Source organism: Microcaecilia unicolor, chromosome 12 (assembly GCF_901765095.1).
Source record: "Microcaecilia unicolor chromosome 12, aMicUni1.1, whole genome shotgun sequence".
Classification (NCBI taxonomy): Eukaryota; Metazoa; Chordata; class Amphibia; order Gymnophiona; family Siphonopidae; genus Microcaecilia; species Microcaecilia unicolor.
The window spans coordinates 270,299-289,976 of record NC_044042.1 but is presented as its reverse complement, the minus strand read 5'-3'; the positions used below and the strand labels follow the sequence as shown (position 1 = coordinate 289,976).

At 45.2% G+C, this 19,678-nt stretch overlaps 1 protein-coding gene across 1 annotated transcript in view; it reads left to right on the top strand.

Annotated features, from left to right (window-relative positions):
• KCNC4 (potassium voltage-gated channel subfamily C member 4) overlaps positions 1–19,678 on the top strand; it is a 46,897-nt gene that overhangs the window by 14,020 nt on the left and 13,199 nt on the right. The window contains exon 2 of the mRNA XM_030221272.1: positions 5,012–5,942. Coding sequence (XP_030077132.1) covers positions 5,012–5,942 — 931 coding nt within the window. The remainder of the gene's footprint in view (positions 1–5,011; positions 5,943–19,678) is intronic.

The following is a 19,678-nucleotide window of genomic DNA, read 5'->3' as shown; positions in this document are numbered from 1 at the left end:
TGTACTTACAGTGGGGGAAATAAGTATTTGATCCCTTGCTGATTTTGTAAGTTTGCCCACTGACAAAGACATGAGCAGCCCATAATTGAAGGGTAGGTTATTGGTAACAGTGAGAGATAGCACATCACAAATTAAATCCGGAAAATCACATTGTGGAAAGTATATGAATTTATTTGCATTCTGCAGAGGGAAATAAGTATTTGATCCCTCTGGCAAACAAGACCTAATACTTGGTGGCAAAACCCTTGTTGGCAAGCACAGCGGTCAGACGTCTTCTGTAGTTGATGATGAAGTTTGCACACATGTCAGGAGGAATTTTGGTCCACTCCTCTTTGCAGATCATCTCTAAATCATTAAGAGTTCTGGGCTGTCGCTTGGCAACTCGCAGCTTCAGCTCCCTCCATAAGTTTTCAATGGGATTAAGGTCTGGTGACTGGCTAGGCCACTCCATGACCCTAATGTGCTTCTTCCTGAGCCACTCCTTTGTTGCCTTGGCTGTATGTTTTGGGTCATTGTCGTGCTGGAAGACCCAGCCACGACCCATTTTTAAGGCCCTGGCGGAGGGAAGGAGGTTGTCACTCAGAATTGTACGGTACATGGCCCCATCCATTCTCCCATTGATGCGGTGAAGTAGTCCTGTGCCCTTAGCAGAGAAACACCCCCAAAACATAACATTTCCACCTCCATGCTTGACAGTGGGGACGGTGTTCTTTGGGTCATAGGCAGCATTTCTCTTCCTCCAAACACGGCGAGTTGAGTTCATGCCAAAGAGCTCAATTTTTGTCTCATCTGACCACAGCACCTTCTCCCAATCACTCTCGGCATCATCCAGGTGTTCACTGGCAAACTTCAGACGGGCCGTCACATGTGCCTTCCGGAGCAGGGGGACCTTGCGGGCACTGCAGGATTGCAATCCGTTATGTCGTAATGTGTTACCAATGGTTTTCGTGGTGACAGTGGTCCCAGCTGCCTTGAGATCATTGACAAGTTCCCCCCTTGTAGTTGTAGGCTGATTTCTAACCTTCCTCATGATCAAGGATACCCCACGAGGTGAGATTTTGCGTGGAGCCCCAGATCTTTGTCGATTGACAGTCATTTTGTACTTCTTCCATTTTCTTACTATGGCACCAACAGTTGTCTCCTTCTCGCCCAGCGTCTTACTGATGGTTTTGTAGCCCATTCCAGCCTTGTGCAGGTGTATGATCTTGTCCCTGACATCCTTAGACAGCTCCTTGCTCTTGGCCATTTTGTAGAGGTTAGAGTCTGACTGATTCACTGAGTCTGTGGACAGGTGTCTTTCATACAGGTGACCATTGCCGACAGCTGTCTGTCATGCAGGTAACGAGTTGATTTGGAGCATCTACCTGGTCTGTAGGGGCCAGATCTCTTACTGGTTGGTGGGGGATCAAATACTTATTTCCCTCTGCAGAATGCAAATAAATTCATATACTTTCCACAATGTGATTTTCCGGATTTAATTTGTGATGTGCTATCTCTCACTGTTACCAATAACCTACCCTTCAATTATGGGCTGCTCATGTCTTTGTCAGTGGGCAAACTTACAAAATCAGCAAGGGATCAAATACTTATTTCCCCCACTGTATGTATTTCACTCTTGGCTTACTGAATCAACATCGGACTTCCATTTCAGTCCCGCTAGTTGCACTCAAACATGGCTCCCACGGATGAAGTAAAAGCAGGTGCACAAGAAGGTTTGTGATTAAAGAAACACTGACCATTCTGTCATGTTGTTTAATCCTGTCCGTTCCACAACTCGGGCATTCAGCACACACTCCGACATGTCAACCCACGCCTAACCCAAATACCACTCGTCAAGCCATAACCTCGTTCGATTTTGGATTTATTATGGCTGCAGCCAGGTACATTATATATTACAACTTAAATGCAATATATTTAACATCTTGAAATCACATTAACATCATATTAATACATCTCAAAATAAACCTTAACTCATTAACTAAAAAGTATATAACATTACAATAACCTTACATTACGTACATATTTCTACCTGGGTACACAGCTCCTAAGCTTAGTTAAATCTTCTGAGCCCCAGGCGACCATGCACCTGGGTCTCGTGTTGTCACCTGGCGTCTCCCGTTGAAGGAGGCACCAGCCGCTGGTTACCAGGTGACGCTCATGGCCTCCCAGCCGTCTAAGCCAGGAGACAAGCAGTGGCCATGTAGTTTGCTTATCATAAGGCTGCATCGCCTGCGAGCCCAACATTTATCAACTTTGGAACTTTCAAACAGCTTGCAAATAAATCCTTCTGCAGCAGCAGTTACCCCAACGCTTGTAACTGCTAGCTGTGAAGGTGCTGTGTACCCCTTGCTGTCTGTGCGTAAGCATTGTAGCCTAACGCCTCGCTGTGACAATCTGCCCTTCGTATTGGGTGGGTGGGAGGGATCATGCTGCTCTTCTCCTGCCTCCCAATTCGAAATGGCTCTTTCCTATCCTCCCTTCCCTTACTACTCCTTTGTCCCCTCCCTCGCTCCACCCCTGTCCCCTCCTCTCGCTTTAGCTCCTCCCCTCTTCCCTTTGCCCGTCCCCTTGCTTCCTTTTGTTTCCTATCTGCTCCTCCCCGCCCCTCCCCCCTTCCCTCTTTGTCTTCATTGGCCTTCAGCCCGGTTGTGTTCGGCCCCCTTTAATGGGTGTGCCTTGTTCTTTACACCTAAACAGAATACCTAACACTGCTGCATGCAAATCTCTGTCATGAATATTCATTGTGGATATCCTGAAAACCTGACTGGTGGGGTGCCTCCAGGACCAGGTTTGGGAATCACTTCACTAGGATATTTTTAAGGCTGTGGAACACAAGACGAGATGGATGCATTGATTATATGTTCTAGTACTGGGCAAATCTCGTTCATAGCTTTAAAGATAGCTGATGAACATATGTGGATATACTTTGAATTCAAAGAGCCTGAAACTGACATAAGCATATTATATTACCTCCTCAGAATTATCCCAGATTACCTCAACTCTGTCAAAAGTTCAGGAGTAGGTAACTTATAAGTCACTGAATCATTTAGAAATTGTAGTAATTTTCTTGGTAAAAGATGGCAGGATTTTCACATTGCATTTGTCAAAAAAGATCTCGGGGGTGGTTAGTAACTGATCGTATTTTATCCTGATAGAACCTAGACCTACTGTCATCTACTGCTTTCCTATAAGCCTCAGTGATTTGTACTCATTCAGAGATTTTCTCTCAAACTATCCCACTCACATTAGAAAGGAAAAGACCACGGCCCATCTAATTAAAAATAAATCATATACAAAAGCTCCCATATTGAGATCCTACTAATCATTTCTTTAGCTCTAGTATATGTACACAGCTCTGTACACATTATATGTAGGTACTTTCTCTGACCCTGGGGCAATGAAGGGTTAAGTAACTTGCTGAAGGTCACAAGGAGCTGCAGTAGGAATTGAACCCAGGTGGCCAGGATCAAAGTCCACTGCACAAGCCATTAGGCCACTCCTCTGCTCCATATAAGCCTGCCCTGCAACTAATACCAAACTCTTTGGTCCCCTAGTGAGCAACCCAGGAAAGGGGAGGGGGTATTTAAATGGAAAGGATGCTGTAGAATGAGGGATCATAATAAATCTCAATAAATACATAGGATAAGAGTGATCTAAAGAAATATTTTGTACAGAAAAGGTGGTGAATGCTTGAAACAGCCTCCCAGTGGAGGTGATGGATATGTGGACAGCATTTGAATTCAAAAGAGTATGAGGCAACCATTGAAGATCTGAGAAAGAGGAAAAGTTTGTAGAGCTGAGTACTTGGTGTGGGTAGGCGGAGTAGACAGACTGTGTGTGGGGGGGGGGGGGGGGGGGGGAGGTTCTGCCATCATTTCTTTGTTTCTGTGCCTGCTGTGGGTGTGGCCTTTATAAATTCCCTAATGACATGAACAGGAAGGGGTTATAGGAACATAAGAGTAATCATACTGGGTCAGACCAATGGTCCATCTAGCCCAGTATCCTGTTTTCCAAACAGTGGCCAGGCCAGGTCACAGGTACCTGGTAGAAACCCAATTAGCAGCAACATTCCATGCTACCAATCCCAGGGCAAGCAGTGACTTCCCCATATCTGTTTCAATAGCAGACTATGGACTTTTTTCCAGGAATTTGTCCAAATGTTTTTTAAACCCAGATACACTAACCGTTGTTACTACATCCTCCAGCAAAGAGTTCCAGAGCTTAACTATTCGTTGAGTGAAAAAAATATTTCCTCCTATGTTGTGTTAAAATTATTTCCATGTAACTTCCTTGAGTGTCCCCTAGTCTTTATACTTTTGGAACGAGTACAAAAATCGATTTACTTCTACTCGTTCTACACCACTCAGGATTTTGTAGACCTCAATCATTGTCTCCCCTCATCCGTCTCTTTTCCAAGCTGAAGAGCCCTAACCTCTTTAGCCTTTCCTCATACGAGAGGAGTTCCATCCCCTTTATCATCTTGAACACTCTTCTTTGAACCTTGTCTATTTCCTCTATATCTTTTTTGAGATATGGCGACCAGAACTGAATGAAGGAATGGCCTGATACTGGATTAAGCCCAGCATCAGACCATTCCTTCTGTAATGACTTTTCCTGTGTCCTAAATTTTTTTTTCTGAGTTATGAGAAATGTTTTTTGACACCCCCACATATATTCCAAACAAACTTTTTAATGATAGTAACTATTGAATTTACAGAGATATTTACTCTCTGGAGACAACGATAACTGGGTGTGATTTGACTCTATGGTCAGAAAACTACAGCAAATAACTAAAAATGGAAATGATTAAATTTTTTTGCACTAATATGTAAATTGCATTGTGGGATATTTTTTCTCCTTCTGTTTTCCGTGACAATTCAAAGAAATGTTGATATTAAGCCTATGATTGGATTCTGCATTATTTGTCTTCAAAACTAGAAGAAAATGTGATGTTTTACTGTACAATAGTTCTCTTCATTCCTAACATTTTGATTTTTTTTTTTATTTGCAGTCAGTTGCTTTTGTTTCTCTCTTTTTTATCCTTGTTTCCATTACAACTTTCTGCCTGGAGACACATGAAGCATTTAATGTGTACAGAAATGTCACAGAAATGGTGACTGTTGATAATATCACAGAGATGAAAGTTGTACGAGAGGTGGAGACTGTGCCCTTCTTGATATATATTGAGGGTGTCTGTGTTCTTTGGTTTACCGTGGAGTTCTTGCTTAGGATTATCTCTTGCCCAGACAAGCTACTGTTTCTGAAGAACTTACTAAACATCATTGACTTTGTGGCCATCCTGCCTTTTTACCTAGAGCTGGCTCTCAGAAGACTGTCCTCCAAGGCTGCCCGGGATGTGCTTGGTTTCTTGAGAGTTGTCCGTTTTGTTCGCATTCTGAGAATCTTTAAACTGACAAGACATTTTTTGGGTCTCCAGGTTCTGGGGCACACCCTTCGAGCTAGCACTAATGAATTTTTATTGCTTATCATTTTTCTAGCATTGGGTGTTTTGATTTTTGCTACCATGATATACTATGCTGAGCGGATTGGTGAAAAGTCTGTGAAATCTAATGGCAGTTTTCACACTCATTTCAAGAACATTCCTATTGGATTTTGGTGGGCAGTGGTGACTATGACAACACTGGGTTATGGGGACATGTACCCCCAGACCTGGTCTGGTATGTTAGTGGGGGCCCTATGTGCCCTAGCTGGGGTATTGACCATTGCCATGCCAGTCCCTGTCATTGTGAACAATTTTGGAATGTATTATTCTCTAGCCATGGCAAAGCAAAAGCTCCCTAAAAAGAGAAAAAAGCACATCCCCCAACTAGCTCAACCTGACTCTCCCGCTTTCTGCAGTTCTGAGGACACCTGCCCCAACAGCACAGAAAGTGACACCTGCCCTCTGGCTGCTGAGGAGATGATGAAGCAAAAGGAGTCAGGTAAGATACAGGCTACGGGGCAAGATGATCAGAATGTGTTAGAGACGTGAATGGGAGTTGTTTAATCCTGATCTAGTATTTGACACTAGCTGATCAGTGAAGTACAAAATTAATTATTTACAGGCATTTGCTCTGCCTCTGCTATCCCAAGAAGAGAAGTCAGTACACTCGGAGTGCCTTGCAGAGTGATCTTCTGTACAGAAATGTGGTTTAATGGGCTCCATCTGTTAGTATTTCTTCCACAAATTGGGCCTTTGTTTTATGCATATTATAAAGTCATTATGTTCTGATGTTGTACAGTAGACTGTTTTTATTATTGGCATATCACAGGCCAAGCTGCAGCTGGACAATACAGCAGCATGGTTTGTAGTGATATATCAAAACAAGAGACTAGAAATCCAAACACTGCTACATGTAACAGGAAATTTTACATTTTTATATTAGAATGTTAAGAAGGCAAATATTGTGCTCAGAGGGGTAACTGTTATGAAGTGAATAAAAACATTATCACTAAACACTCTCATTTCCAATCATTGCAAAGAAAGCCTATATATATCCTATATAATAAAACTCACCCTCAACGTTCTGAGGACACTGACGTCACTGTCAGGTCCTCCGGGCACTTCCTTCCGGTTCGAAGCCTTCGTGGTGGTGAAGCCACCGAAAACACTGTGTTCGGGCCCCGCCCTCGCGTCAAACATCATGACGTCGAGGGCGGAGCAATGACAGCAGATTGAAAGTGGCGTGCAAGGTCAGCAACAATGGCGGACGAACGCCGACAGAGTGAGTACGGAGGGGGGGGGAGGTCCGGAAGGAAACCGTGCTAGCGCCCGTTTCATTGCCGCAAGAAATGGGCATGTTTTACTAGTTTTTTATATTAGAATAGCAGTTTGCAGCAAAAAATAGAGCTGTAAAATAAAAAGTATTTATCTTAATAGTAGTGAGTACAACTCTAAGAAAAGCAAATGATCCTCTTAAGAGACTTTGCTTCAAAGATGGTGTTGCTTCTTGATAAAGAGTATTAATAATCATTCCCAGGAAAAAAAAAGATTGGAGCAGTTCCAGTTTAAATTCTCCAATTTCTCCAACATTGTCCGTGTTTCAACGCCTACCCCCAGATTCTATACATTGCAGCCTAAACTGCGTGACTGCGTGCAACTTAATTAGCTTAACAAGCCAATCAGCATCGATAATTGAACTTAACATGCAATCATTGACACTAATTAGCATTAATTCAAATTTATGTGCCCAACTGTCTAAGCGTAAATTCTAAGATGAGGATATGAAAAGGGGTGTGGCCATGGGCGTTCCTTCAAATTACACGCAGTTATACAATATGCTCGTTTTGCGTGTAATTTAGGTGTTTTTGAAAATTTGAAAATATTTGTACCCCACATTTTCCCACCTATTTGCAGGCTCAATGTGGTTTACATAGTACCATCAAAGGTGTTTGCCCAGTCGGTGGATAGCATATGTCTCTCTGTACCCTAAACTAGACCTTAGCCAGGGCCAATATTTTGCAGGGTGGAAGGAAGGCAAGCAGGACAATTACCCTGAGCTCCAGTACCACAAGGAATCCCTTGGCCAAAGCTGAATGACAACAGTCAGGGCTGCAGAGCGGCTGATACTGGCCAGACTATTCCATAGACAAAGTGAGGCACAGGGCAGAAAGCAGTCTCAGTATTCACGAGTGGGAAACTGGAAGCTTAAATGGCAGTGTGACTGGGCTAAGGAAACCAGAGTCCCAGGCCCGCTCCTAAAACCCAGACCAGCATGCCCATGAGCACACTTGTACCACAATTCCAGGTTTTCATTATCATAAATGGCTGTGACTAAATATTTAAATTTAGGCACAGTTCATAGAATACACTTAGGCATATTTTTGGCATGATATAACATAGTAACATAGTAGATGACGGCAGAAAAAGACCTGCACGGTCCATCCAGTCTGCCCAACAAGACAACTCATGTGTGCTACTTTTTGTGTATACCCTACTTTGATTTGTACCTATGCTCTTCAGGGCACAGACCGTATAAGTCAGCCCAGCACTGTCCCCGCCTCCCACCACCGGCTCTGGCACAGACCGTATAAGTCTGCCCAGCACTATCCCCGCCTCCCAACCATCAGCCCCGCCTCCCCCCACCAGCTCTGGCACAGACCGTATAAGTCTGCCCAGCACTATCCCCGCCTCCCAACCACCAGCTCTGGCACAGACCGTATAAGTCTGCCCAGCACTATCCCCGCCTCCCAACCACCAGCCCCGCCTCCCCCCACCAGCTCTGGCACAGACCGTATAAGTCTGCCCAGCACTATCCCCGCCTCCCAACCACCGGCTCTGGCACAGACCGTATAAGTCTGCCCAGCACTATCCCCGCCTCCCAACCACCAGCCCCGCCTCCCCCCACCAGCTCTGGCACAGACCGTATAAGTCTGCCCAGCACTATCCCCGCCTCCCAACCTCCAGTCCCGCCTCCCACCACCGGCTCTGACACAGACCGTATAAGTCTGCCCAGCACTATCCCCGCCTCCAGGAAAAAATGACATCTAAACTGCCAAATGTTAAAGTTCTAAAAATTCAAAATAAATAAATAAATTTACAACTGAAATAAAAAAGTTAAGGGTCCTTTTACTAAGTCACGCTAGAAAATGGCCAACGCTGCAATTTGCCTCATGCTCCAGCCACTGAAAAATTGCCACGTTTCTTTTTTTTTTTTTTTTTTAATGGCTGTGCACTAATTTGCCCATTAGCCTGTAGCCATCATCACCGGGAGCCCTTACCATCAGCTATTTAGGAGGCGGTAAGAGCTGCCGTACTGCTCCTGTGCTAATCTGAACCCACACATCCTGATTAGCGCAGGGCATGCCTACTCCCCACTTCTAGTGCGGGGATCACAGCAATACCATGGGATGCCTCAGTGTGCATGTTTTTGGTGCACACTACCTGCGCAGTAGCCCTACAAGCCTCTTAAATATCAAATATTTAAAAAATTAATATTATTAAACCTTCACTGTGAAACAGAACTTATTCTGAGTTTTTATACTACCAATTAAAAATATACACCCAGATCACTTGGTTCCTATAACCAATAGGAGAGAACCATCAGTACCCATGGTCCAATAAAATGAACCCAAATTGGTAAAAAAAAAAGACTCTACCAATTGATCTCACAGTTAAGACCATAAAGATCCCCTACTATTCCACCTAAATATCCAACGTTCTTTTCTTCAGTAAGACTGAGGCAATGTACCACATTAAACACTACAAATTGCAAATCTGAAATGGTATGTGACCACTGATGGACCAATAGGGCATCTTAGATCCTAAGTTTTATTATCCATTTCATTTTTCCTATATGTATTAAGGCAACATAGATTTTTAATAAACCTGTCTTGTCTCACAACCCATACTACGATGATGAAAGTGCATGAACCCAATTGAGGGTGAGTAATCATAATCAGTCTTAATAGCAAATTCACAATAAAGACAATGTCCGCATTTCCAATAACCATTTAACAGGTGGCACTGATAAGTGATTACTTGGCAAAAATGAAGGAGTTCAAGATTACAGCCCCTGCGAACTGCTATTCTAGGAAGCTGTTGGAATGCTGAATGAACTTGCATCAGACGCTCTGTACCAGCAGACCAGCTGGAGAAGAGACGGCTGAGGGGAGACATGATAGAGGTATATAAAATAATGAGTGGAGTGGAACAGGTGGATGTGAAGTGTCTGTTCACGCTTTCCAAAAATACTAGGACTAGGGGGCATGCGATGAAACTACAGTGTAGTAAATTTAAAACAAATCAGAGAAAATTTTTCTTCACCCAACGTGTAATTAAACTCTGGAATTCGTTGCCGGAGAAAGTGGTGAAGGCAGTTAGCTTAGCAGAGTTTAGAAAGGAGTTAGATGGTTTCCTAAAGGACAAGTCCATAAACCACTACTAAATGGACTTGGGAAAAATCCACAATTCCAGGAATAACGTGTATAGAATGTTTGTACGTTTGGGAAGCTTGCCAGGTGCCCTTAGCCTGGATTGGCCGCTGTCGTGGACAGGATGCTGGGCTCGATGGACCCTTGGTCTTTTCCCAGTGTGGCATTACTTATGTACTTATGTCCTCTACTTGGCTCACTTTTATTACATAGAGCAGTGATTTAACCTATTGTGATGTCATAGTGGCTCATTCCACCAATAAGAGCCAACCTCATTAGTGATGTCACAATGGCTTGATTGTATAGAATGTTTGTACGTTTGGGAAGCTCACCAGGTGCCCTTGGCCTGGATTGGCCGCTGTCGTGGACAGGATGCTGGGCTCGATGGACCCTTGGTCTTTTCCCAGTGTGGCATTACTTATGTACTTATGTCCTCTACTTGGCTCACTTTTATTACATAGAGCAGTGATTTAACCTATTGTACATAAGTACATAAGTACATAAGTAGTGCCATACTGGGAAAGACCAAAGGTCCATCTAGCCCAGCATCCTGTCACCGACAGTGGCCAATCCAGGTCAAGGGCACCTGGCACGCTCCCCAAACGTAAAAACATTCCAGACAAGTTATACCTAAAAATGCGGAATTTTTCCAAGTCCATTTAATAGCGGTCTATGGACTTGTCCTTTAGGAATCTATCTAACCCCTTTTTAAACTCCGTCAAGCTAACCGCCCGTACCACGTTCTCCGGCAACGAATTCCAGAGTCTAATTACATGTTGGGTGAAGAAAAATTTTCTCCGATTCGTTTTAAATTTACCACACTGTAGCTTCAACTCATGCCCTCTAGTCCTAGTATTTTTGGATAGCGTGAACAGTCGCTTCACATCCACCCGATCCATTCCACTCATTATTTTATACACTTCTATCATATCTCCCCTCAGCCGTCTCTTCTCCAAGCTGAAAAGCCCTAGTCTTCTCAGCCTCTCTTCATAGGAAAGTCGTCCCATCCCCACTATCATTTTCGTCGCCCTTCGCTGTACCTTTTCCAATTCTACTATATCTTTTTTGAGATACGGAGACCAGTACTGAACACAATACTCCAGGTGCGGTCGCACCATGGAGCGATACAACGGCATTATAACATCCGCACACCTGGACTCCATACCCTTCCTAATAACACCCAACATTCTATTCGCTTTCCTAGCCGCAGCAGCACACTGAGCAGAAGGTTTCAGCGTATCATCGACGACGACACCCAGATCCCTTTCTTGATCCGTAACTCCTAACGCGTGATGTCACAGTGGCTCATTCCACCAATAAGAGCCAACCTCATTAGTGATGTCACAATGGCTTGATTGTATAGAATGTTTGTACGTTTGGGAAGCTTGCCAGGTGCCCTTGGCCTGGATTGGCCGCTGTCGTGGACAGGATGCTGGGCTCGATGGACCCTTGGTCTTTTCCCAGTGTGGCATTACTAATGTACTTATGTTAGAATAAGGTAAGAGACAAAACTGGTGCAGATGAATCAACATTATTCATAGGTTCTAGCAGTATATAAAGCTCAGTTGTAAGCACATTTGATCACTTGGGGAGGATAACCTCTGTTCAAAAGCTTAGAACTGAAAATCTTGCATAAACCGCAACATTATATATATATTGACCTATTCAGATGGAAACTTCTGTATTAGACCAACATATTGCAATATGTATCTTTATGATGAATAGAGTTCTGGAAACCTGAAGAAATAAAAATTTGAATACCCAATATGATGGATGTTTGAATCAACTGTATATTGGTATCATTTATTCAACCATTGCAAAAAATTGGTTAATAAATGTTGTATTCTATCAATATGCAAAAAAATCATCAATATTGATAATTTATGTTTGATATTGGGGGTTTTAATTTGATTTTTTTTTTTTTTTAATTTTTAGAAGTTTAACATTTGGCAGTTTGGATGCATTTTCTCCCTGGTGAAGTTGCAACATGGTGAAACATGGACCATGTTGGAGAACTGGAGAATTTGGATTAATTGGAACCGTTACAATTTTTTCTCATGAGACGGTTGACTTAATACTCTTTATCAGCAACAATACAGGCTTTGAAGTGGACTGGATTACTGTATCGTCTCCTAAGGACAAAAGCATTTTTTGCTTTTCATCAAGTTGGATGGAAGTATTCAACAGTATTATTAAGATAAGTAATTACAACTCCATCTCTCTTTTTTTGCTGCAAGCTGCTATCAGGGCCGTGCCGATGCGGTAAGCGAGGTAAGCGCCGCAGGGGGGCGCCCACCTCTGGAGGGCGCCGCCGCGGTGCTTACCCTCGCCCCGCCGAGGACTTTAAATCTTTTGGCACCAGAGAGGGGGGTGCCGCCGCTCCCGCTGCTCTTCACGATCCTGGCACCCCCCCCTCCCGCACCAGCCCTTTAAATTTACCTCGTGTGCAAGTAAAAGAAGCGGATCCGATCATCTCATTGGGCCTTCCCTCACTGTCCCGCCCTCCTCTGACGCAACTTCCTATTTCCTCTAGGGCGGGACAGTGAAGGAAGGCCCAATGAGATGATCGGATTCGCTTCTTTTACTTGCACACGAGGTGCTGCGCTCGCTATCGCGTCGGCATTGGCAATTTCTTTTTAAAGACGGGTGGCAGGGAGAAGACGAGGCAGGGTGGGGGACAGATGGGGTGACCGTGAAGGTGGGGGGGGGGGGGGACTTGGATAGCAGAAGGGACTGGATGGGAGACAGATGGGGTGAGGGGGATTCGGATGGGCAGAAGGGACTGGGTGGGAGACAGATGGGGTGAGGGTGGGGGGCACTTGGATAGCAGAAGGGACTGGGTAGGAGACAGATGGGGTGAGGGGGACTCGGATGGGCAGAAGGGACTGGGTGGGAGACAGATGGGGTGAGGGTGGGGGGCACTTGGATAGCAGAAGGGACTGGGTGGGAGACAGATGGGGTGAGGGGGACTCGGATGGGCAGAAGGGACTGGGTGGGAGACAGATGGGGTGAGGGTGGGGGGCACTTGGATAGCAGAAGGGACTGGGTGGGAGACAGATGGGGTGAGGGGGACTCGGATGGGCAGAAAGGACTGGGTGGGAGACAGATGGGAGAAGGGGCATGGAGCTGGAACTGGGGTCTGAAAAGTGAGCAGGAGGGAGAATGGGGTCAAGCCTGGGGCAGGGGTGGATGGGAGAATCAATGGATCTGGAACTAGGGGCAGCCGCAGGTGGGAACTGGGAGCCGAAAAGAGGGGGCAGTGAGAGAGGGGGGATAGATCCTGGATGGAATGGGGAGTGAGAGGGAGGGCAGACCCTGAATGGATGGGAGGGCAGAGAGGCATGGATGGGAGGGCAGGGCCCAGGGAGAGGACAAATTGCTGGAAGGGGAGGGGAGAGAGGATTGCTGGCTATGGATGGAGGAGGGAAGGGCAGAGAGGGACAAGGATGGACATGGGGGCCCAGGGAGAGGACAAATTGCTGGAAGGGGAGGGGAGAGAGGATTGCTGGCTATGGATGGAGGAGGGAAGGGCAGAGAGGGACAAGGATGGATATGGGGGCCCAGGGAGAGGACAAATTGCTGGAAATGGAGGGGAGGGGAGAGAGGAGGATTGCTGGCTATGGATGGAGGAGGGAAGGGCAGAGAGGGACAAGAATGGACATGGATGGGAGGGCAGGACCCAGGGAGAGAGGAGAAATTGCTGGAAATGGATATAGAGCAAGAAATGAAGAAGAAAGGAGGAAAGGAAAGAAATAAATGGAAAGGAAGCCCTGGAAACGGAGTTAAGAGGACAGATAGCAGCAGAATCAGATACTGGGCCAGCATGATCAGAAAAAGAAAGTCACCAGACAACAAAGGTAGAAAAAAATCATTTTATTTTAATTTTTGTGTTTGGAATATGTCCACTTTGAGAATTTACATCTGCTATCTTATTTTGCAATGTATAGCAATTTGTTTCTAAGAATATTGCTGACAATTCCTTTCAGTGTGGCAAGTGGTGAGCGATCATTTTCATGGGGGGGGGGGGGGGGTGATCATTTTTACGGGGGGGGGGGGGGGGGCGCCAACTGATAGTCTGCAGGGGGGCGCCAGAGACCCTAGGCACGGCCCTGGCTGCTATTTTGATATAAAAAATTATATAGGCTTTGTTCATGTGTGATAATTGGAATTGAGGTTGTTTGGTGATAATGTTTTTATTCTCCTTGTTGCCTTCTTGACATTATAATATATAATTTAAAATAATTTGTTATATGTGGATGTGTTTGGATTTCTAGCCTTATTTTTAGATTTCTCGTTCTGGTTAGGAGCAATCATTTTGTTTGTTTTCTTGTACTTCAATGTTTTTGTGTTACTTTCCCTCACTGTGTGGCCCTTTTACTAAGCTGCGGTAAAAAGTGGCCTGCAGCAGTGTAGGTGCGTGTATGAAGCACACACCGGGCCTGTTTTTACTGCGGCTGCAAAAAGTGTTTTTTTAATGTGACAGGACAAGGGCATATGGTAAAACTGAAGCCAGTGCACATCTAAAACCGGCCTGAGCCCTTAACACCACCCATTGATCTAGCGGTAAGGGCTCTGGTCGGCACTCGCCAACTGCCAATTACCGCTGGAAGGAAATAAATCATTGTTACGGATGTGCACCAGATCTGAAATTTCTGCCTGGGGGCGTGTTGGCCTGGTGGTGGTCTCATTTGGGCACACGCTGTATGTGTGTAGAGCCTACCGCGGCTCAGTAAAAGGGACCCTAAAAACTCTGTGCATTGGGATGTGCTAAGCTTCCATTGATCTTCATGTATCATGGTAAGGGTTCTATTGTGCAGCGAAGCAGCTCAGAAATGCTTGATTGGTTTGTGCAGTGTGGGGTGATTGTTTGTTTGTTTTTTATTTGGGGTATTCTTTGTATATAAATTCAGCAACCAATAGCAGATTCTTTGACTCATTCTGGAGGGCACTGAGGTGTGATGCTAAAATATAGCCCAAAGAGAATGAAGGCAAAATACTGTATAATCTGAAATGTCAAGAAAAAAGCCCACACTGGCATAGTCAAGAGATAATGAACTGTACTACGCTTATCAGAGTAAAACATTGGTACTAACCAGAAGCCCATGCTAATCATGTCAGTGACCTGCATAGAGAGTTAATTCCAACGCAGCAAAGTTTGCTGAAAATTAGCAACATTTTTGCTTCCATTTTAATGCTTAAACTGTATTTCAACACAGTTTAACTTCCTTGTATTTCCATGGGAACTAAATGCAAGTTACATAGTAAATGTCAGCAGAAAAAGACCCGCATGGTCCATCCAGTCTTCCCAACAAAGTGTCAGAGTTGAATCTGGCAAACTGCATGGGTTCCACTTCTTCAGGAAAGTCAAAACAATCAGCCATTACCAGAAATAGAATCCACAACTTGGGATCCATAGACACAGGCCATCTGAATCTGGAACCCCCCAAGTCCAAGAGTCATACTCTCTAATTCCCCCCCCCCCCCACTCTACATTTAATCCCCTGCAATGTGTCTTGTCCCTTAAGCTCATCCATTTACTAATCCTCCCTCACTATTTAAGTTCGTAATCTCACCCACTTGTGTAAGCCCTTGTCTACCCACATCCTCACTCATTCCCACCCACCCAGTGACTAGAGATGCCAGCTAAAAACCTTTAACCATTGACATTAACTTTGATTTTAACTAACTTCACTTCCAATTTACCATTTCCACTTTTGTACACCATGGTGCTCATTTTCAGAGCACATAGACTTACAAAGTTACGTAGTAACCTATGTAATGTTGTAACATGTGCTTTGAAAACGAGCCTCCATGTATCTCATTTGCTTATTACATCGGAAATAAAGTCAACATTTACTTTAATAGTCAAACAAATAGGGAAAGCATGCAAAGCATGGCTTATAGAATTCTGTAAAACCCCGGTGTTTGTGTCTGTTGTCTCTGTGTGTCTGACCTGGAAGGAAGTTAAGAGGTTTAAATGGGGCAGTTCCCAAATATTCCATTGGTTTTGGAAAGCATAATACAATTAAAACAAGTATGATAATATATCTAGCCATTGTATATCACTGTGAATGGATTTCAAAGAATGCATTTTACATTTAAATCATAGGCAACAAGTATTTCCATGCTTCATCACCACTAGGAGGCAATATGCATAGCAACCAGTGGCAAACAACTTGCAAATAAAATTTAAGTTATTTATCGTAGTTTTGATCAGGGATCTGTCCCCATATCAACTACTGATACATTAAAATCTGGTGTCCTGAGAGACAGATGCCGGGCATCATTTCACATCGTTACTATTACTGATGTACCTCCTTTGATTAAAAATCTTTCTAAATCTCCTTGTTTTCTAGATGAGTGCTCAGCTTACATTTTGGTAAACCAACCAGAATTTGTTGTGGATTGGTTAACTTCTTTGGCTAATATCATGCAATCTGGTTGGTTTTAGCCTTCATTTGGGGATATTGTTCCGACACCCATTCGAAAAGCCATGGGACTGGACTTACCACAATCATCAAGTTTTAGACTGGTTGCGAGCATTACTTTTCTAACTAAGCTTGTTGAGTTTCTTGTACTTCTCAGCTTTTGGAATTTATCCAGCAATCAGACTTACTGTTACCATCTCAAAATGGATTCGGGAGGTTCCACAGTACAGAAACTCTGCTGGTTGCATTAAAGTCAATTGTTCAATCAGAATTGAGTAAGGGGAACCAAAACGACTCTACTGCAGTTTTATGTTTTCACTGCATTTGACACTGTGGACCACAATTTGTTACTGAATATAGTAGAGGGAATGCACTAAAATGGGTTCCTGATATATGGTCAGGAAAGATGACTAAAGGAATATTTACAAGACTACTGTGAGGAGTTTACATGTGCTGTTGGTCCCTCCTAGCACTTTGCTATTGGCACTCAAGCTAAATGAACTGTTCTGTTCTACCTGTTTGTCATCTATTTTGGGTTCCTACCCAGAACAAATGAACCTCCACTCACCCACCCACCCACCCCTGGTGATGTCTGAGAAGGGTGTCGAGACTATTTTGAGGCGGGCCTGAACCAGAGGCATCATGCCCCGATGAAGGAGCATGACAAAGGAGCGCTCCTTTGTGCAAACTTCAGGTGGATTTGGGACAGTATGCTTACCCTTTCTGAGCAGATGAACTTTGATTTGTTTGATTCTGTGGTTAATTTTTTGTATTTTTGTCTGTTATAATGGCTTGCACTAACCCAGTAATTACAGGTAGAGACTGTTATGGGGACTTGAATTTTTGTATTGCATTTACAGACTTCTATTTCACCTTTAACTAATGCTGCAAGGTGGATTACAATTAAAGCGAATGCTACATACCTGTAGAAGGTATACTCCGAGGACAGCAGGCTGATTGTTCTCACTGATGGGTGACGTCCATGGCAGCCCCTCCAATCGGAAACTTCACTAGCAAAGGCCTTTGCTAGTCCTCGCGCGCCCATGCGCACCGCGCATGCGCGGCCGTCTTCCCGCCCGAACCGTCTCGTGTTCGTCAGTCCCATATGTAGCAAGACAAAGACAAGGGAAGACACAACTCCAAAGGGGAGGCAGGCGGGTTTGTGAGAACAATCAGCCTGCTGTCCTCGGAGAATACTTTCTACAGGTATGTAGCATTCGCTTTCTCCGAGGACAAGCAGGCTGCTTGTTCTCACTGATGGGGTATCCCTAGCCCCCAGGCTCACTCAAAACAACAACCATGGTCAATTGGGCCTCGCAACGGCGAGGACATAACTGAGATTGACCTAACAATTTATCCAACTAACTGAGAGTGCAGCCTGGAACAGAATAAACATGGGCCTAGGGGGGTGGAGTTGGATTCTAAACCCCGAACAGATTCTGAAGCACTGACTGCCCGAACCGACTGTCGCGTCGGGTATCCTGCTGCAGGCAGTAATGAGATGTGAATGTGTGGACAGATGACCACGTCTCAGCTTTGCAGATCTCTTCAATAGTGGCTGACTTCAAGTGGGCTACCGACGCTGCCATGGCTCTAACATTATGAGCTGTGACATGACCCTCAAGAGCCAGCCCAGCCTGGGCATAAGTGAAGGAAATGCAGTCTGCTAGCCAATTCGATAAGGTGCGTTTCCCCACTGCCATTCCCTTCCTGTTGGGATCAAAAGAAACAAACATTTGGGCGGACTGTCTGTTGGGCTGTATCCGCTCCAGATAGAAGGCCAATGCTCTCTTGCAGTCCAACGTGTGCAGCTGACGTTCAGCAGGGCAGGAATGAGGACGGGGAAAGAATGTTGGCAAGACAATTGACTGGTTCAGATGGAACTCCGACACAACCTTTGGCAAGAACTTAGGGTGAGTGCGGAGGACTACTCTGTTATGATGAAATTTGGTGTAAGGGGCCTGGGCTACCAGGGCCTGCAGCTCACTGACTCTACGAGCTGAAGTAACTGCCACCAAGAAAATGACCTTCCAGGTCAAGTACTTCAGATGGCAGGAGTTCAGTGGCGCAAAAGGAGGTTTCATCAGCTGGGTGAGAACGACATTGAGATCCCATGACACTGTAGGAGGTTCGACAGGGGGCTTTGACAAAAGCAAACCTCTCATGAAGCGAACAACTAAAGGCTGTCCTGAGATCAGCTTACCTTCCACACGGTAATGGTATGCACTGATTGCACTAAGGTGAACCCTTACAGAGTTGGTCTTGAGACCAGACTCAGACAAGTGCAGAAGGTATTCAAGCAGGGTCTGTGTAGGACAAGAGCGAGGATCTAGGGCCTTGCTGTCACACCAGACGGCAAACCTCCTCCATAGAAAGAAGTAACTCCTCTCAGTGGAATTTTTCCTGGAAGCAAGCAAGATGCGGGAGACACCCTCTGACAGACCCAAAGAGGCAAAGTCTACGCTGTCAACATCCAGGCCGTGAGAGCCAGGGACTGGAGGTTGGGATGCAGAAGCGCCCCTTCGTCCTGTGTGATGAGGGTCGGAAAACACTCCAATCTCCACAGTTCTTCGGAGGAGAAGAAGATGGAACCAGATCTGACGCGGCCAAAAAGGAGCAATCAGAATCATGGTGCCTCGGTCTTGCTTGAGTTTCAACAAAGTCTTCCCCACCAGAGGTATGGGAGGATAAGCATACAGCAGACCCTCCCCCCAGTCCAGGAGGAAGGCATCCGATGCCAGTCTGCCGTGGGCCTGAAGCCTGGAACAGAACTGAGGGACTTTGTGGTTGGCTCGAGATGCAAAGAGATCTACCAAGGGGGTGCCCCACACCTGGAAGATCTGGCGCACTACTCGGGAATTGAGCGACCACTCGTGAGGTTGCATAATCCTGCTCAGTCTGTCGGCCAGACTATTGTTTACGCCTGCCAGATATGTGGCTTGGAGTACCATGCCGTGACGGCGAGCCCAGAGCCACATGCTGACGGCTTCCTGACACAGGGGGTGAGATCCGGTGCCCCCCTGCTTGTTGATGTAATACATGGCAACCTGGTTGTCTGTCTGAATTTGGATAATTTGGTGGGACAGCCGATCTCTGAAAGCCTTCAGAGCGTTCCAGACCGCTCGTAACTCCAGAAGATTGATCTGCAGATTGCGTTCCTGGAGGGACCAGCTTCCCTGGGTGTGAAGCCCATCGACATGAGCTCCCCACCCCAGGAGAGACGCATCCGTAGTCAGCACTTTTTGTGGCTGAGGAATTTGGAAAGGATGTCCCAGGGTCAAATTGGACCAAATCGTCCACCAATACAGGGATTTGAGAAAACTCGTGGACAGGTAGATCACGTCTTCTAGATCCCCAGCAGCCTGAAACCACTGGGA